This window comes from Bradysia coprophila (genome assembly GCF_014529535.1).
Source record: "Bradysia coprophila strain Holo2 chromosome IV unlocalized genomic scaffold, BU_Bcop_v1 contig_81, whole genome shotgun sequence".
NCBI lineage: Eukaryota > Metazoa > Arthropoda > Insecta > Diptera > Sciaridae > Bradysia > Bradysia coprophila.
The window spans coordinates 1,488,195-1,508,279 of NW_023503375.1; the positions used below are offsets into that span (position 1 = coordinate 1,488,195).

Below are 20,085 nucleotides of genomic sequence, written 5' to 3' on the forward strand. Positions count from 1 at the left end.
AAGAAATTTGTAAAACAACAAAATAATTCTATAGAAATTCTCCAGAAATTTACAAAATTCTGAGAATCCAAAAAATAATTTAGACCGGCGTGATTGACCACTGTAGGCGCGTTCTGGTATTCAATTTGCTAAAAAAGAAAAGAATAAATTAGGAACGGCGTTTCAAGTTTTTAAAACGAACTAATATTCTCAGCTTTCTGATACTTCTTTGTGACAAAAAAGGCTTAGAAAGTTAAGTATAGCCAATCCGCGTTTTCTATACATATCTCCTTTCTCAAATGCATGGGAAAAATGTATGAAGCGCATCACTTAGGCCTGACTCCTTCCTCCTAAGACAGAGTGCGTTCTATTTGAAGAGCTGATGCGTTTGAAGACCATTATCAGTTGAATTTGAATACGGAGATTTCAAAGTGGTATTCGATTCAATTTAGGTTCGGAGGTTGATGTTGAAGTTTGCAAAGTTTGACATCGGCAAAAAATTGTCGAAATGGTTGTGTCGATATTTCAAGGTACGGTCAAATTATGAACAGATTGGAGAGGACAAATTCCGGAGTGCCACCCGGAAGTCCGCTTGGTCCGTTGGCGTTTACTGTCATCAATGACATCGTGGACGTTATCATAAGCCAGTCAAAAACACTCAAAGAATAAAAGTGACGGCAGTCCCTGTGCGTACTTCCAAAACAACTGATATAGCTGTAGGTGACGCATTCTGCGCTTGTACGCAAAAAATGTCAAAGCAAAAATCACTCGCTGCAATTCTCTTGCAACCTCAATCGATATAACACTAGGCATTCTTACTTGCTCAAGAAGCCTAAAATTTCTTCGAATTATGGCAAACGATGCCTGCTTTATTCTGATCCCATGTTGTTCAATGGCCTTCCGCCAATCTGCCGTAATTCGCATGTCGGACTTAGTGCAAAATTTAAACAAAGAATTCTTTTGTTTAAATTTTGCACTAAGTCCGACATGCGAATTACGGCAGCAATGATTAGAAATTCTCTTAACATCAGTCAGTTTTGTCGTTCACTAAAGGCGTACTTGTTGGTTCGTCCGTCAATCTAAAGAAACTCTTAATTTATCCATGATCAAGTTAATGAAACGCCGTCGTCTACTTATTTTTTAATGAAATTTTGAATAACTTGCATGCTACCAGTCTTTTGATGTTTAAATTGTCCCTTGCTTGCAATCCTAGTTTTGTAATAATTTGTGTAATGCATGAAATGTTACTTGATGACTAGGATTTTTCTACTTTAACTATTGAATATAATAATGTGTAATAAAGTAGCTCATTAGAATTGTTACAAACTGGAGCTACGCAGGTCACTTGTTGTGTTTTATTTTTATGAAAAATAAATGAAATGAAAATTTGGCCAAAAAAATTCTAGAAGAAAAATTTTACCAAAAATATTTTGCGTCACAAAGTGGCAGATGATTCGGCTATTTTTCATTTGTACATTCTTTCAGGACGTATTTTTCCCCTATTTTAACAATTTTCGCAACATCTGCCACTTGTGACGCAATTTTTTTTTTTGCGTACAAGCGCAGGATGCGTCACCTACAGCGATATCAGTTGTTTTGGAAGTATGCCCAGGGACTTGCGTCACTTTTACTGTTTGAGTGTTTTTGACTGATAACAGTTGTTTTGGAAGTTTGGTTTGATTTTCTGTTATGTTATTTGGTTGCAATTTATATCCTCTATATCTTCCATCCGAAAACGCGAAAAAGTGTTTTCTCGACGTTTCACTAGATACTCTATCCGAATCTGCATTTAAAAATTTAGGAACTAATCACCTCAATTATATCGAAAATAACCCAAATCTATCGAAAAATCCGATAGAAGTTAGGAAGTGCCAGAGGAATCATCTGTCATCCCAAAATCTAGGAACCAACTTTAAAACACCTCACTTATATAGAAAATAACCCAAATCCATCGAAAAATCCGATAGAAGTTAGGAAGGGCCAGAGGAATCATCTGTCATCCCAAAATTTAGGAACAAACTTTGGAACACCTCACTTATATCGAAAATAACCCAAATCCATCGAAAAATCCAATGGAAGTTAGGTAGTGCCAGAGGAATCATCTCTCATCCCAAAATTTAGGAACCAACCTTGGAACACCTCACTTATATCGAAAATAATCATTCATATTACCGAGGGGTGATCCACTCTTTTTTTCGAAGGATTATTTGGTGATTATTTAAGATTATTTGGGAGTGGTTTACCCCTCACATATAACGATACGTTTTTACATATTTTCTGCTGTTAATGCTATATAAATCAAATAGTAATTTCGGAAATTACCATTATCGGCGGCAAAATGTAATGGTCCCATCTGATCCTTGTCCTCAAAGTTTACATTCACTCCCTTCTGAATCAATAGCTCAACGATCTTGGCATATCCTGTTTTTTTTTTTTGTTGAATGAAACAAGAAGTTAATTAATCGTAACATAAATAGTCTTGTGCAAGTTAAAAGTCAAGATTACCATTTGTTACTGCTACATGCAATGGGACCATTTTCTCGTCATCAGCAAGGTTCGGATCTGCTCCGTTATTCAGCAAAAACTCAGCAAAATTATATCTCTCACTAACTAAACAATGAAAATAATAATTTCATTTATCACTATTTTATACATTTATAGTTAACGACGGACGAGAATAAAATTGCAATTATGTGTTCGGATGTCAAAATTACTTAACTAGAACAATAATTCAAAAATTACACTTCAGGTGTATGTTGTTGTCTCGTTTTCGCTTATGTAATAAAATAGAGTACACACTTGTCACTATCAGTCTCGGCAAGCCTCGACTTCTTCGTGACAAGTGTGTAATATATATTATACGAAATATTGCAGACTTTTTAAGTGTTCAAAAGAAGACATCCGGACACTTCCCTTAAAAATACATTAAACGAGCCGTCAGAACAGTCGTAGCGTTTGCTGCGACTGAGCCCCGTACAAACCCGTAAATCCATTGCACACGTGACCCTAGTTCGTCCGTCGCCCTACTCTTACCGTAAGCCTACTGCGGCCGTAAACGTTGGTAAAGTTAAATTCTTATGAAATGTGTACCTCTTAAAAATTGCGCTTAGCGCAATTACTAAGCCCCGTACGACGTTCATTTCAAATGTAACACAAACAACACTTCCCACTGATCAGAGACTTTGTAATTATCATTTTCATCGATTTATATTGTTTTTACAAAAATCCTAAATGGCGGCCGACGGCCATTTTGTTAGGAGGTGGAAAGTAGTAGGGCTGCTTTACATTCGTTAGTACCTTTCAAACAAAAAAAAATTCATGAAATTCGGTCAAATTTTACTCGAGATATTAACAAAAAACACCACCTTCACTGTACACTGTACGGTACAGTGTACAGCCGAGTAGCCTCATATAAGTTCACTCCAAGAGACCTAGCTCACGCTCCGGTGAACCGAATTTCATGAACTTTTTTTTCCCTGATTGGTACGGTCAATACCTATCTAATAAAGCAAAATCCATCTTAATGCGTTCACATTTGGCCAACCTACAAGCAAAAACGGCTTGCCGCCCTGCACCTAGTTCACACCAAGGGGTCTAACAAACGAGTCGGTCATTCAATTTCCATAAACTTTTTTTTGTCGATCGGTATTCTAAATACCTTTCATTTGACGTATCATTTACAAGTGTAGCCTTTAACTGGCCAGAGATATCTTCGGAAAACGTTAAATCTGGAGGGGACATCCCAAAATCGCCCATCTTCGAACTTAGCCTCCCTATTTTGACTATCTTTCAGTAATTTTTGAAATCGGATTTGATTTACTCAAGATATCGACGTGACGGACAGACAGACAGACGGACAGACAGACCAAATTTTTATTGCGGATTCGTCATCTATGAACATAGCCAAGCACTTTGCCCTTACCGTCTGCTTCGAATTCCATCAATTACACACGGCATCGTAATCCTATAAGTACCTTTGTACTTCGTACGGGCTAAAAATACCTTCCTGATCAACCGACTAAGAAACCTACCAACTACTTACCTTCTCCAACGACAACAGCTAAAATTGAATCTCCAACTTTGTCTTGGACATTGACTTGAGCTCCATTTTGAATCAACAAATTTGCGACAGGCACCGAATCTTAAAACATTTAGTTTTTATAATTAATAATTTTCGGTAGATTTAATAGATGAAATTTTTTTTCAGGAATACCATTTCTAGCTGCGAAAAATAGAGGCGTCCATTTATAATTGTCCAACGCATTTATATTCGCTCCAGCCTTAATCAAAATGTCTGCAATCTTGTCAAAACCTGGAAACATAGTCAGTTTTATACTAGCAAGATAAAAAACAATAGTCATTTACATATCTGTTGTGGACGGTAGCCGTCCACAACAGATGCGTATACAACTTTTCATGCTGAGGGCTTAAATTACGAGAAAAATTCCGTAATTTATACTTAAGGCAGGAAAACACGCCGGGAAATTGATGAGTGAAGTAGTGAACTTGTGGAGATGACGAACCCTGGAAATTCGAACACATTTATGTTGAGTCTAGCGAATCAGTGGACATACAAATCTCGTTATTTGACATGGAAAGTGTGATTAAGAAACTGAAGTGGAAGAGTGGAGCTGGACCAGATAAATGTCTTGTGATTAATGCGATTAAAAAGTGTTCGTCTGAAATTGTTTGGCCAATCTGATTGTTATCCTTAAATAGTCCGACGAATGAAAGATAGTCGAAGCAATGAAGATATAACGTGAGGTACCAGTCTACTGGAGGAAAGGTTCGAAAACCGATATCAAGAATTACAGAGTCATCGTAATTTAACCAATCACGATGAAAATTGATGAAATGGCGGTGAAAAATAACCTCGTTCAACCTCGTTTATCCGAAGCGCAACATGGATTCAGGAGTAAACGATCGGTCATCACGAATATACTCAATCTATCAATATTGTCGTAAGATGCGTTTCAATTGGATTTGATATACGGAGATTTCAAAGTGAGGAAATGCCAGGGGAATCATGTGTCATCCCAAAATTCAGGAACCAACCTTGGAACACCTCACTTATACAAGTAAACACCAAATAATACATAAGTAAACTTAATAATCGTATTATTTTCATTAAAAAATTAATCTTTAGGCTCTAAAGATTAATTATAACGTTAATTTGCGTATTTTCATTTGTAATTATTTTCCAAAACTGATAAATAATGTAGCTGGTCAGGTACACCTGAACGGTCAGCTATACCCTCGCTTACCTTACTCGATATACGGAATATACGAAAGATATACTCGTTATACTCGTTATACTGGATATACTCAGAATATACGCGATATACTCAGTATAAATAAAATGAAAGGAATTCACCTACTGACTAAGTAATTACATCTCCATTTCGAGGGGCGAAAGTTTACTTGCAGGTTATACCAGCTTATACATAATCAAACATATAATGTGAAAGTAAATAGTACATTGAATGACAAGGGGCGAAAGTAAAAAAATTCAACCGTGTGCGAGAGTTGATGCCCGCGCCGAAGGCAAGGGCCTCAATCGCCCCCTGGCATATCAAAAATTTAATTATTTAGCAATTACAACAATAACACACACAAAAATTAACAAATAACTAACAAATCATTCAGCAACGAAAAGTATCAACTTCGTATGTTAATTTCAATAAGAGCACTGGCGCACGCTTTATTTCAATTTTGATCGCAGTACACTTATTGACAGGAGTTGACTATCACATTATGTAGTCAACTTTCGCATTATGTATATTGACTTTCGCTTTATGTATTCTTTCTTTTTCCCCGCTCAAACACATAACTTGCATTTTTTTACTTTCGCCCCGAATTTCGAGGGCGAAAGTATCAACTTTCGATGTTGGTATCAAAAAATAGTACATTGAATGACAAGGGGCGAAAGTAAAAAAATTCAACCGTGTGCGAGAGTTGATGCCCGCGCCGAAGGCAAGGGCCTCAATCGCACAGGTTGAATTTTTTTACTTTTGCCCCGAGTCGTTCATACTATTTTTTTTGATACCAACATCGAAAGTTGATACGTATCGCAAACAGCAGAACAAAATGTTGAAATATGAAGGCATTTAGCCAGAAAATGCGGGGGTCCAGGGGGCGGCAGCCCCCTGGTATATCAAAAATTTAATTATTTAGCCATCACAACAATAACACACACAAAAATTAACAAATAACTAAAAAATCATTAGCAACAAAAATTATCAACTTCGTATGTTAATTTCAATAAGAGCACTGGCGCACGCTTTATTTCAATTTTGATCGCAGTACACTTATTGACAAGAGTCGACTATTACATTATGTAGTCGACTTTCGCATTATGTATATTGACTTTCGCTTTATGTATTCTTTCTTTCTCCCCGCTCAAACACATAACTTGCATTTTTTTACTTTCGCCCCGGATTTCGAGGGCGAAAGTATCAACTTTCGATGTTGGTATCAAAAAATAGTTATTTTCATGCTTCGGGGCCGAAAATGAGGGCAATTTTTCGAATTTTCTCGGGTTTCCGACCCTCTGCATGAAAACTTACATGTGCACCTGTTTGGGACGGTTGATTTAAGGCACTTTCGCTTGTAAGCCTCACTTCGTTCGGCCTACAATCCGCGAAATTGCCTAAAATCAATCGTCCAAAACAGGTACACAAATAACCATTACGTATCTGTTGTGGACGGTATATTTTAGGCAATTTTAGGCGAGTTGTAGCCGGAACGAAGTCGAAGATGCGTATTCAACTTTTCACGCTGAGGGCTGAGAAAAATTCCGTAGTTTATACGATACCCGAGGCATGAAAACACATAATCCGCCGGGAAATCGATGATTGAAATGGGAATCGGTTTATGTTAGAGATGATGAACCGTGGAAATTCGAAGACATTTATGTTGAGTCTATTGAATCAGTGATAAATCTCTTCGAACCCCTCTTAAACTGTGATTTGTCACAGCACTTATTTTACGACGGCCGAAGGCCGGCGCCGGTTTTAAAAATCTAAGAAGTGGCTTAGGTCCATTTTTAAGGGTTAAATATGGGAAAAAAATACATTAGGACCGACCTTACGATTTTGGCATTGAATAAGGTACTTTTGAGGGCGTAGAATACGATGGCGGAGGAGAAAAATTATTTTATAGCGTTTTCGGGGAGAAAGTAAAGTTAAATTTGAAATTTGGCAATTTTAAAACGCTTATTACGCGAGCGAGTTGAGCGCAATTTCGGCGTGGATGCGCTATTAAGGGTTTTCAGGGTTCGGCAATTCATTTTGCCACATAAAGGAGCTGCCACAAGCATGCGAGCGGCCGTAAAATGCAAAAAACCACGCTTTACCATAGTTTTTGTAAATAATTTCCCTTATAGAGGGCTTCAATCATGTCCGGAGCGATAGCGGAGGACTTGACGCAGTCTAACTTCGAAAAAAAGAACGAAGAAATTTTTTTGAGACGCGGCAACTATATATAGCCGAACATTTCAGTTTCTACCCTTTGGTTTATATCACCACAAAACATATTCTATCATATTCTCGCTTCAAATACGAGCAAAACGAGCTATCACTCGACTATGTGGGTTTAAAATTGCCGGAGATACATGGTTTTGAAATTGGTCACTTTTCATACAAAATACACCAAATTGACTTTTCCCAAACAATCAAAATCTTTCAACTTACTCTGTATGTTTCTATCTATCTATCTATCAATCTATCTATCTATCTATCTATCTATGTATCCATCCATCTATCTATATATCTATCGACGGTCGATCTCGGAAACTAGTCAGCCAATCTCCATGAAATTTTGCAGGAACCTCAGGGTGGGCATAAAAATGAATATGTGATACGCCATTACCCCACGAAAAACCAGAATTTTGTTTTATTGGCCTCGAAGTGGTTTCTGAGTGTGGGTTTCGAGGGTCGGAAACGCGTTTTCGTCTGTAGCTTAGCTGTATTGAAACCTACAGAGGTGTGCGACCCATCAAATGAAAGGTATTCGTAACACGATTCGAACAAAAAAATAATTTAAAAAATCGGGGCAGATTCGTTTGAGCTAGAGTTATTAGACTGACCAAATTTTGAGCTACTCGAGCGTAGGATGAAAGGACTAATATTTTTGCGATTATGAGAGATAGAGTTACTTTCTTCGGCAAAGTCTCAGAGTTTTACGAGTAGAACAGAGGGGCATATGTGAAAAATGTCAAAAATTGGAAATGGCTGGGTCAATTGGGGTTTTGGAGATATTTCTTGAATGGTGGCAGATAGAGAATTACTTTCTTCGGCAAAGTCTCAGAGTTTTACGAGTAGAACAGAGGGGCATATGTGAAAAATGTCGAAAGTTGGAAATGGGTGGGTCAATTGGGGTTTTGGAGATATTTCTTGAATGGTGGCAGATAGAGAATTACTTTCTTCGTCAAATTTTCGGATTTCGTCAAATTTTCGATTTTCGTCAAATTTTCGATTTTCGTCAAATTTTCTATTTTCGTCAAATTTTCTATTTTCGTCATATTTTCGAATTTCGTCAAATTTTCGATTTTCGTCAAATTTTCGAATTTCGTCAAATTTTCAAATTTCGCCAAATTTCCGAATTTTTGTTATAAACTGTTATAAAAAGCAGTGTTCTAAAACTTCTAAAACGACTGATATCCCAACAAAAATCTCTTCGAGAAAAGTGTGACGCAGTCTTTGAAGTACAATTTCTAAAATGAATGATATCGCTAGAGTTGACGCTTTCAGCTTCGTTACGCAAAAATTAAATTTTACACCCAATTTTAGTTCAAACAAGCTGGCTTAGTTTTTCTCATCATCTGCCAAATAATTTTTACCAAAAAAAATTTGACTGGAAACAACCAAAATTTTACCAAAAAAATCTGCGTCGCAAAGTGGCAAATGTTCAGGAACAGACCAGCAAGAAAATTTATCTGCCACATGCGACGCAGATTTTTTTGGTAGAATTTTGGTTGTTTCCAGTTAAATTTTTTTTGGTAAAAATTATTTGGCAGATGATGAGAAAAACTAAGCCAGCTTGTTTGAACTAAAATTGGGTGTAAAATTTAAGTTTTGCGTAACGAAGCTGAAAGCGTCAACTCTAGCGATATCATTCATTTTAGAAATTGTACTTCAAAGACTGCGTCACACTTTTCTCGAAGAGATTTTTGTTGGGATACCTTCATGGCCAATTTTCGAGAAAACTTCGAAAAAGTCGTAATGTAAAGTGACAACTTTGATGTTGCTACATCCACAAGATGGCGTCGTGGCGTATCGGTTGCTCAGTGAAATATGATCGTCATACAAATTTGAGGGGGGCTCCAGAACAAATTTTGGCGCAAGGAAGTGTGTGGAAGAATTTAAGATTTTTTTGTTGTTGAAGTTGACCAAATTCAATCGATTTCCAACACATTTAGAAGGACCTTGCTTAATCTAATGGAGCATTTCCCTTAAAGATTATATTTCTGCTGTCAGTAGGATGGTGGCTAATGTAACTACAATTCAGAAACTATGTTGGGTCAGACTTTCCCGTTTTTGACCAGGAATCTTTGATGAGGAAAATCTGTACCTGAAAATGATTTTTTCCTATCAAACATTTGTTTGAACCAATTAATACGAATTATATTATCTGTAACACTATAAAACCTATCAATTTCATTTCATGTGGCTCGGTAAAAGTTCATTTTTCATTGATTTGTTTCCATTTCTCATAGTTGAAAGCAAATCAACAAAAAGAAAACATGAACATGATCAAGCACACGTGTTATGAAACATAATTTATGATTCGCACTGTAAAATGCGGTCAATGATCGAGCGCTAAAAATTCAAGTTTGATTTTTATTTCGAAAATTAACAAGAAAAGTACGGTGCAGTTTGTATTGCCGCAATTTAAAAGACATTTGAATGGATAGGGATACGCGAAGCAAACCGGTTTGCTAAAATCACTTCGACGTGCTCAGTAGGACAGTGAATAACGATGGTGTGGAGACTGTAGATTGTTTTTCATGTAATGTTTTCATTTACGAATCTCAAGATGAAAGACTTTTAAAAGAAAAGATAACATTTCAATACATGGTGTAGCACAGTGGTCACTCTAAAATCACGCCGATCGAATTTTTTTTTGGATTCTCGGAATTCTGTAAATTTCCAAAGAAATTTGTAAAACAACAAAATAATTCTATAGAAATTCTCCAGAAATTTACAAAATTCTGAGAATCCAAAAAATAATTTAGACCGGCGTGATTGACCACTGTAGGCGCGTTCTGGTATTCAATTTGCTAAAAAAGAAAAGAATAAATTAGGAACGGCGTTTCAAGTTTTTAAAACGAACTAATATTCTCAGCTTTCTGATACTACTTTGTGACAAAAAAGGCTTAGAAAGTTAAGTATAGCCAATCCGCGTTTTCTATACATATCTCCTTTCTCAAATGCATGGGAAAAATGTATGAAGCGCATCACTTAGGCCTGACTCCTTCCTCCTAAGACAGAGTGCGTTCTATTTGAAGAGCTGATGCGTTTGAAGACCATTATCAGTTGAATTTGAATACGGAGATTTCAAAGTGGTATTCGATTCAATTTAGGTTCGGAGGTTGATGTTGAAGTTTGCAAAGTTTGACATCGGCAAAAAATTGTCGAAATGGTTGTGTCGATATTTCAAGGTACGGTCAAATTATGAACAGATTGGAGAGGACAAATTCCGGAGTGCCACCCGGAAGTCCGCTTGGTCCGTTGGCGTTTACTGTCATCAATGACATCGTGGACGTTATCATAAGCCAGTCAAAAACACTCAAAGAATAAAAGTGACGGCAGTCCCTGTGCGTACTTCCAAAACAACTGATATAGCTGTAGGTGACGCATTCTGCGCTTGTACGCAAAAAATGTCAAAGCAAAAATCACTCGCTGCAATTCTCTTGCAACCTCAATCGATATAACACGAGGCATTCTTACTTGCTCAAGAAGCCTAAAATTTCTTCGAATTATGGCAAACGATGCCTGCTTTATTCTGATCCCATGTTGTTCAATGGCCTTCCGCCAATCTGCCGTAATTCGCATGTCGGACTTAGTGCAAAATTTAAACAAAGAATTCTTTTGTTTAAATTTTGCACTAAGTCCGACATGCGAATTACGGCAGCAATGATTAGAAATTCTCTTAACATCAGTCAGTTTTGTCGTTCACTAAAGGCGTACTTGTTGGTTCGTCCGTCAATCTAAAGAAACTCTTAATTTATCCATGATCAAGTTAATGAAACGCCGTCGTCTACTTATTTTTTAATGAAATTTTGAATAACTTGCATGCTACCAGTCTTTTGATGTTTAAATTGTCCCTTGCTTGCAATCCTAGTTTTGTATTAATTTGTGTAATGCATGAAATGTTACTTGATGACTAGGATTTTTCTACTTTAACTATTGAATATAATAATGTGTAATAAAGTAGCTCATTAGAATTGTTACAAACTGGAGCTACGCAGGTCACTTGTTGTGTTTTATTTTTATGAAAAATAAATGAAATGAAAATTTGGCCAAAAAAATTCTAGAAGAAAAATTTTACCAAAAATATTTTGCGTCACAAAGTGGCAGATGATTCGGCTATTTTTCATTTGTACATTCTTTCAGGACGTATTTTTCCCCTATTTTAACAATTTTCGCAACATCTGCCACTTGTGACGCAATTTTTTTTTTGCGTACAAGCGCAGGATGCGTCACCTACAGCGATATCAGTTGTTTTGGAAGTATGCCCAGGGACTTGCGTCACTTTTACTGTTTGAGTGTTTTTGACTGATAACAGTTGTTTTGGAAGTTTGGTTTGATTTTCTGTTATGTTATTTGGTTGCAATTTATATCCTCTATATCTTCCATCCGAAAACGCGAAAAAGTGTTTTCTCGACGTTTCACTAGATACTCTATCCGAATCTGCATTTAAAAATTTAGGAACTAATCACCTCAATTATATCGAAAATAACCCAAATCTATCGAAAAATCCGATAGAAGTTAGGAAGTGCCAGAGGAATCATCTGTCATCCCAAAATCTAGGAACCAACTTTAAAACACCTCACTTATATAGAAAATAACCCAAATCCATCGAAAAATCCGATAGAAGTTAGGAAGGGCCAGAGGAATCATCTGTCATCCCAAAATTTAGGAACAAACTTTGGAACACCTCACTTATATCGAAAATAACCCAAATCCATCGAAAAATCCAATGGAAGTTAGGTAGTGCCAGAGGAATCATCTCTCATCCCAAAATTTAGGAACCAACCTTGGAACACCTCACTTATATCGAAAATAATCATTCATATTACCGAGGGGTGATCCACTCTTTTTTTCGAAGGATTATTTGGTGATTATTTAAGATTATTTGGGAGTGGTTTACCCCTCACATATAACGATACGTTTTTACATATTTTCTGCTGTTAATGCTATATAAATCAAATAGTAATTTCGGAAATTACCATTATCGGCGGCAAAATGTAATGGTCCCATCTGATCCTTGTCCTCAAAGTTTACATTCACTCCCTTCTGAATCAATAGCTCAACGATCTTGGCATATCCTGTTTTTTTTTTTTGTTGAATGAAACAAGAAGTTAATTAATCGTAACATAAATAGTCTTGTGCAAGTTAAAAGTCAAGATTACCATTTGTTACTGCTACATGCAATGGGACCATTTTCTCGTCATCAGCAAGGTTCGGATCTGCTCCGTTATTCAGCAAAAACTCAGCAAAATTATATCTCTCACTAACTAAACAATGAAAATAATAATTTCATTTATCACTATTTTATACATTTATAGTTAACGACGGACGAGAATAAAATTGCAATTATGTGTTCGGATGTCAAAATTACTTAACTAGAACAATAATTCAAAAATTACACTTCAGGTGTATGTTGTTGTCTCGTTTTCGCTTATGTAATAAAATAGAGTACACACTTGTCACTATCAGTCTCGGCAAGCCTCGACTTCTTCGTGACAAGTGTGTAATATATATTATACGAAATATTGCAGACTTTTTAAGTGTTCAAAAGAAGACATCCGGACACTTCCCTTAAAAATACATTAAACGAGCCGTCAGAACAGTCGTAGCGTTTGCTGCGACTGAGCCCGTACAAACCCGTAAATCCATTGCACACGTGACCCTAGTTCGTCCGTCGCCCTACTCTTACCGTAAGCCTACTGCGGCCGTAAACGTTGGTAAAGTTAAATTCTTATGAAATGTGTACCTCTTAAAAATTGCGCTTAGCGCAATTACTAAGCCCCGTACGACGTTCATTTCAAATGTAACACAAACAACACTTCCCACTGATCAGAGACTTTGTAATTATCATTTTCATCGATTTATATTGTTTTTACAAAAATCCTAAATGGCGGCCGACGGCCATTTTGTTAGGAGGTGGAAAGTAGTAGGGCTGCTTTACATTCGTTAGTACCTTTCAAACAAAAAAAAATTCATGAAATTCGGTCAAATTTTACTCGAGATATTAACAAAAAACACCACCTTCACTGTACACTGTACGGTACAGTGTACAGCCGAGTAGCCTCATATAAGTTCACTCCAAGAGACCTAGCTCACGCTCCGGTGAACCGAATTTCATGAACTTTTTTTTCCCTGATTGGTACGGTCAATACCTATCTAATAAAGCAAAATCCATCTAAATACGTTCACATTTGGCCAACCTACAAGCAAAAACGGCTTGCCGCCCTGCACCTAGTTCACACCAAGGGGTCTAACAAACGAGTCGGTCATTCAATTTCCATAAACTTTTTTTTGTCGATCGGTATTCTAAATACCTTTCATTTGACGTATCATTTACAAGTGTAGCCTTTAACTGGCCAGAGATATCTTCGGAAAACGTTAAATCTGGAGGGGACATCCCAAAATCGCCCATCTTCGAACTTAGCCTCCCTATTTTGACTATCTTTCAGTAATTTTTGAAATCGGATTTGATTTACTCAAGATATCGACGTGACGGACAGACAGACAGACGGACAGACAGACCAAATTTTTATTGCGGATTCGTCATCTATGAACATAGCCAAGCACTTTGCCCTTACCGTCTGCTTCGAATTCCATCAATTACACACGGCATCGTAATCCTATAAGTCCCTTTGTACTTCGTACGGGGCTAAAAATACCTTCCTGATCAACCGACTAAGAAACCTACCAACTACTTACCTTCTCCAACGACAACAGCTAAAATTGAATCTCCAACTTTGTCTTGGACATTGACTTGAGCTCCATTTTGAATCAACAAATTTGCGACAGGCACCGAATCTTAAAACATTTAGTTTTTATAATTAATAATTTTCGGTAGATTTAATAGATGAAATTTTTTTTCAGGAATACCATTTCTAGCTGCGAAAAATAGAGGCGTCCATTTATAATTGTCCAACGCATTTATATTCGCTCCAGCCTTAATCAAAATGTCTGCAATCTTGTCAAAACCTGGAAACATAGTCAGTTTTATACTAGCAAGATAAAAAACAATAGTCATTTACATATCTGTTGTGGACGGTAGCCGTCCACAACAGATGCGTATACAACTTTTCATGCTGAGGGCTTAAATTACGAGAAAAATTCCGTAATTTATACTTAAGGCAGGAAAACACGCCGGGAAATTGATGAGTGAAGTAGTGAACTTGTGGAGATGACGAACCCTGGAAATTCGAACACATTTATGTTGAGTCTAGCGAATCAGTGGACATACAAATCTCGTTATTTGACATGGAAAGTGTGATTAAGAAACTGAAGTGGAAGAGTGGAGCTGGACCAGATAAATGTCTTGTGATTAATGCGATTAAAAAGTGTTCGTCTGAAATTGTTTGGCCAATCTGATTGTTATCCTTAAATAGTCCGACGAATGAAAGATAGTCGAAGCAATGAAGATATAACGTGAGGTACCAGTCTACTGGAGGAAAGGTTCGAAAACCGATATCAAGAATTACAGAGTCATCGTAATTTAACCAATCACGATGAAAATTGATGAAATGGCGGTGAAAAATAACCTCGTTCAACCTCGTTTATCCGAAGCGCAACATGGATTCAGGAGTAAACGATCGGTCATCACGAATATACTCAATCTATCAATATTGTCGTAAGATGCGTTTCAATTGGATTTGATATACGGAGATTTCAAAGTGAGGAAATGCCAGGGGAATCATGTGTCATCCCAAAATTCAGGAACCAACCTTGGAACACCTCACTTATACAAGTAAACACCAAATAATACATAAGTAAACTTAATAATCGCATTATTTTCATTAAAAAATTAATCTTTAGGCTCTAAAGATTAATTATAACGTTAATTTGCGTATTTTCATTTGTAATTATTTTCCAAAACTGATAAATAATGTAGCTGGTCAGGTACACCTGAACGGTCAGCTATACCCTCGCTTACCTTACTCGATATACGGAATATACGAAAGATATACTCGTTATACTCGTTATACTGGATATACTCAGAATATACGCGATATACTCAGTATAAATAAAATGAAAGGAATTCACCTACTGACTAAGTAATTACATCTCCATTTCGAGGGGCGAAAGTTTACTTGCAGGTTATACCAGCTTATACATAATCAAACATATAATGTGAAAGTAAATAGTACATTGAATGACAAGGGGCGAAAGTAAAAAAATTCAACCGTGTGCGAGAGTTGATGCCCGCGCCGAAGGCAAGGGCCTCAATCGCCCCCTGGCATATCAAAAATTTAATTATTTAGCAATTACAACAATAACACACACAAAAATTAACAAATAACTAACAAATCATTCAGCAACGAAAAGTATCAACTTCGTATGTTAATTTCAATAAGAGCACTGGCGCACGCTTTATTTCAATTTTGATCGCAGTACACTTATTGACAGGAGTTGACTATCACATTATGTAGTCAACTTTCGCATTATGTATATTGACTTTCGCTTTATGTATTCTTTCTTTTTCCCCGCTCAAACACATAACTTGCATTTTTTTACTTTCGCCCCGAATTTCGATGGCGAAAGTATCAACTTTCGATGTTGGTATCAAAAAATAGTCATTTTCATGCTTCGGGGCCGAAAATGAGGGCAATTTTTCGAATTTTCTCGGGTTTCCGGCCCTCTGCATGAAAACTTACATGTGCACCTGTTTGGGACGGTTGATTTAAGGCACTTTCGCTTGTAAGCCTCACTTCGTTCGGCCTACAATCCGCGAAATTGCCTAAAATCAATCGTCCAAAACAGGTACACAAATAACCATTGTGTACCTGTTTTGGACGATTGATTTTAGGCAATTTCGCGGATTGTAGGCCGAACGAAGTGAGGCTTACAAGCGAAAGTGCCTTAAATCAACCGTCCCAAACAGGTGCACATGTGAGTTTTCATGCAGAGGGCCGGAAACCCGAGAAAATTCGAAAAATTGCCCTCATTTTCGGCCCCGAAGCATGAAATAGTTATTTTCATGCTTCGGGGCCGAAAATGAGGGCAATTTTTCGAATTTTCTCGGGTTTCCGGCCCTCTGCATGAAAACTTACATGTGCACCTGTTTGGGACGGTTGATTTAAGGCACTTTCGCTTGTAAGCCTCACTTCGTTCGGCCTACAATCCGCGAAATTGCCTAAAATCAATCGTCCAAAACAGGTACACAAATGACTATTACGTATCTGTTGTGGACGGTATATTTTAATCAATTTCGCGAGTTGTAGCCTAAACGAAGTGAAGGTGACAAGCGAAAGTGCCTAAAATAAACCGTCCACAACAGATGCGTATACAACGTTTCATGCTGAGGGCTTAAATTACGAGAAAAATTCCGTGATTTATACTTAAGGCAGGCAAACACATTTCCGCCGGGAAAATGATGAGTGAAATAGTGAACTTGTTCGCGTCGTATTTTGAATCGATTTATGTTAGATATGACGAAACGTGGAAATTCGAACACATTTATGTTGAGTCTAGCGAATCAGTGGATATACAAATCTCGTTATTTAACATTGAAAGTTCGATTCAGAAACTGAAGTGGAAGAGTGGAGCTGGACCAGATGAAGTTAAATGTCTTGCGATTAAAAAGTGTTCGTCTGCAATTGTTTGGCCAATCTGATTGTTATCCTTAAATCGTCCGACGAATGAAAGATAGGCGAAGCAATGAAGATATAACGTGAGGTATCAGTCTACTGGATGAAAGGTTTGAAAACCGATATCAAAAACTACAGAGTCATCGTAATTTAACCAATCACGAAGAAAATTCATGAAATAGCGGTGAAAAATAAACTCAGTGAAATCTAGGGATGGGAGACGTTCAAAATTGTCGATAATATCAATCGAAAGAAATTATCGATAACCGATTAATCATATCGGTATCGATAATTTAATTTAATAATTATCGATAATTATCAAAATATCGAAATTCGATAATTGTTAAAATATCGATATTTTGATTTTTATCTGAAAATTCATGAAAATATACCGATATATCGGAATATATCGGATTTTCGGACCAAAATATCGATACATCGAGTTATCCATATCTTGATAATTATCAAAATATCAATAATTACCGATTATCGGTATTTTTTTGATAATTTTTGATAAAAAAAGTCGATAATTATCGATTATCTATAATAATTATCATTATCGCCCATGCCTAGTGAAATCGTTTATCCGAAGCGCAACATGGATTCAGGAGTAAACGATCGGTTATCACGAATTTACTCAATCTATCGATATTGTCGTACGATGCGTTTGAAGATCGTTGTCAGTTGGATTTGATATACGGAGATTTCAAAGTGGCCGTGACCCCTCCAGCTTGAGTAAATCAAAACCTTTTTTCAAAATTCTTTTTTTGCCGATTGGTATGGACAAAAGTAAGGTCAAGTTCGAAAATGGGCATGGTAGGGCCCCGGCCCTTCCAGAGCTAGGGCCCTATAGGGGTTTTTCAGTCTTTCGACGATATCTACCGAAAAACACACGCAATAGCTGCTTGCGATATATCAAATGAAAGGTATTGACGAGTAGAACGTTGTTTTTGGGTAAGAACAAGAAAGTTACGGTGCAGTTTGTATTGCCGCAATTTAAGACATTTGAATGGATATGGAAAATTGATTCTGTGAAACCTAACGTAATTGTAACGAATGAAAGATGTACGCGAAGCAAAGCGGTTTGCTAAAATCACTTCGACGTGCTCAGTAGGACAGTGAATAACGATGGTGTGGAGACTGTAGATTGTTTTTCATGCATTTACGAATCTCAAGATAAAAGACTTTTAAAACAAAAGATAGCATTTCAATATATGGCGTAGCACAGTGGTCAATCTAAAATCACGCCGATCGATTTTTTTTTGATTCTGTAAATTTCCAAAGAAATTTGTAAAACAACAAAAGAATTGTATAGAAATTCTTCAGAAATTTACAAAATTCTGAGAATCCAAAAAATAATTTAGACCGGCGTGATTTTAGATTGACGCGTTCTGGCATTCAATTTGCTAAAAAAGAAATGTAGAATAGATTGGTAACGGCGTTTCAAGTTTTTAAAACGAACTAATGATTCTCAAAGCTCAGCTTTCTGATACTTTTTTGTGACAAAAAAGGCTTAGAAAGTTAAGTAGCCAATCCCCGTTTTCTATACATATGTTCTTTCTCAAATGCAAGGGTGCGATCGCTAACGATTTTTATTAGCGACGCTAACGCTAATTTCGAAAAATATTAGCGTCGCTAAACTTATTTGCTAACAGAAAAAAAGTTAGCGCGCCAGTAGCGGCCGCTAATAGCGATCGCTAATATTTCGCTAAAAGATCTAGTGAATAAAACTATTTTTTAATTTATAAATTTTTTAACACTTTTGATCATGCTAAACATGACGAAATCTAAAAAATTTTAAATATTGTTTTTGATGAACTTTGATTGAGGAAAATTTATTAGATTTAATGATTACGAAGTTGCAAAGCACCCATTTCTCAATTGACAGATATCGGCTCACTAAAAGAAATTCGAAAAACTGGAAAGTCTTTCAGAAGTAACACTACTGCGCTTAATAGTATTGTATTTAATGAATAGACGACCAATTTAGGATGACTTTTCAAAAAATTGTCATCTGACATGCAGAAGGTCATCTACATTGCAAATCGATAATTTTTGCATCCACAAAATCTTGTATTTCCAAAGTATTCATCTTGAAATGCCTTTAAATAATGTCTGAGCAATCTTTTTCCGAAAAGAATTACTTTTTGTTCACAATGTAGACAAAAGTTCGAAAATGCACCGAAAATAAATGTTAAAGATTCTCTTCTTACGGGAGTTGCAAAAGATTGTTTATAATATCTATTTGCACCCTAGGGATGAACAAATGGAATTTTGGTAGTCCAAAAAATTGTGAATTGAAATTGGTCTACTCAAGCAAAACGCGACAACCGTTTTATGACAACTCATTGACACCTACAACATTCAAGAAATTGCCATACCAAAAAATACGTCAGTTTCTCCGGTGCTGCATTTTTAGCCCCGTACGAAGTACTGGGGGCTTATAAGATTAATATGCCGTTTGTAACATGTTGAATTGGAAGCAGACGGTAAGGGCAAAGCATTTGTCTATGTTCATAGATAACGATTCCGCAATAAAAAAATGTCCGTCCGTCTGCCAGTCCGTCCGTCTGTCCGTGACCCCTCTAGCTTGAGTAAATCACAACCTTTTTTCAAAATTCTTTTTTTCCCCGATTGGTATCGTCAAAAGTAAGGTCAAGTTCGAAAATGGGCATGGTAGCGTCGGTGTTTTTCAGTCTTTCCACGATATATACCGAAATACGCACGCAACAGCTGCTTGTGATATATCAAATGAAAGGTATTGACGAGTAGAACAAAGTTGCTGAACATCATTCTTGGGTAAGATGCAACGCGGGCTTGTTGGGAGGGCTCAAAGGTCGTTACTCAGCCCTAAGTATTTTTTGCACATAAATCGAATAAATCTCATCCGATTTTGCTAGTTTTTGTTTCATTTGATAGATAATTGAATGCCGAATAGAATTATTCCAAAAAAAAGTTTCAAATTTGGGCCCTTGGACTAAGGCCACTACTCGGCCCTAAGTGTCTTTTGCACATAAATCGAGTAGATCTAATCTGATTTTGCTAGTTTTTATTTCAAT

General features: G+C 36.8%; 1 protein-coding gene across 5 annotated transcripts in view; it reads right to left on the bottom strand.

The window, feature by feature from the left end:
• The window catches only part of LOC119072205 (serine/threonine-protein phosphatase 6 regulatory ankyrin repeat subunit B-like), a 149,812-nt gene that overhangs the window by 52,991 nt on the left and 76,736 nt on the right, over window positions 1–20,085 (bottom strand). For 4 of the 5 annotated variants that reach the window (XM_037177378.1, XM_037177374.1, XM_037177376.1 and 1 more), the window contains exons 31-38: window positions 14,322–14,420; window positions 14,151–14,249; window positions 12,614–12,718; window positions 12,431–12,529; window positions 4,193–4,291; window positions 4,022–4,120; window positions 2,485–2,589; window positions 2,302–2,400 (exon numbers count right to left, since the gene is read on the bottom strand). In XM_037177378.1, coding sequence (XP_037033273.1) covers window positions 2,302–2,400; window positions 2,485–2,589; window positions 4,022–4,120; window positions 4,193–4,291; window positions 12,431–12,529; window positions 12,614–12,718; window positions 14,151–14,249; window positions 14,322–14,420 — 804 coding nt within the window. The remainder of the gene's footprint in view (window positions 1–2,301; window positions 2,401–2,484; window positions 2,590–4,021; window positions 4,121–4,192; window positions 4,292–12,430; window positions 12,530–12,613; window positions 12,719–14,150; window positions 14,250–14,321; window positions 14,421–20,085) is intronic. The other variant, XM_037177375.1, reaches the window with a different exon arrangement.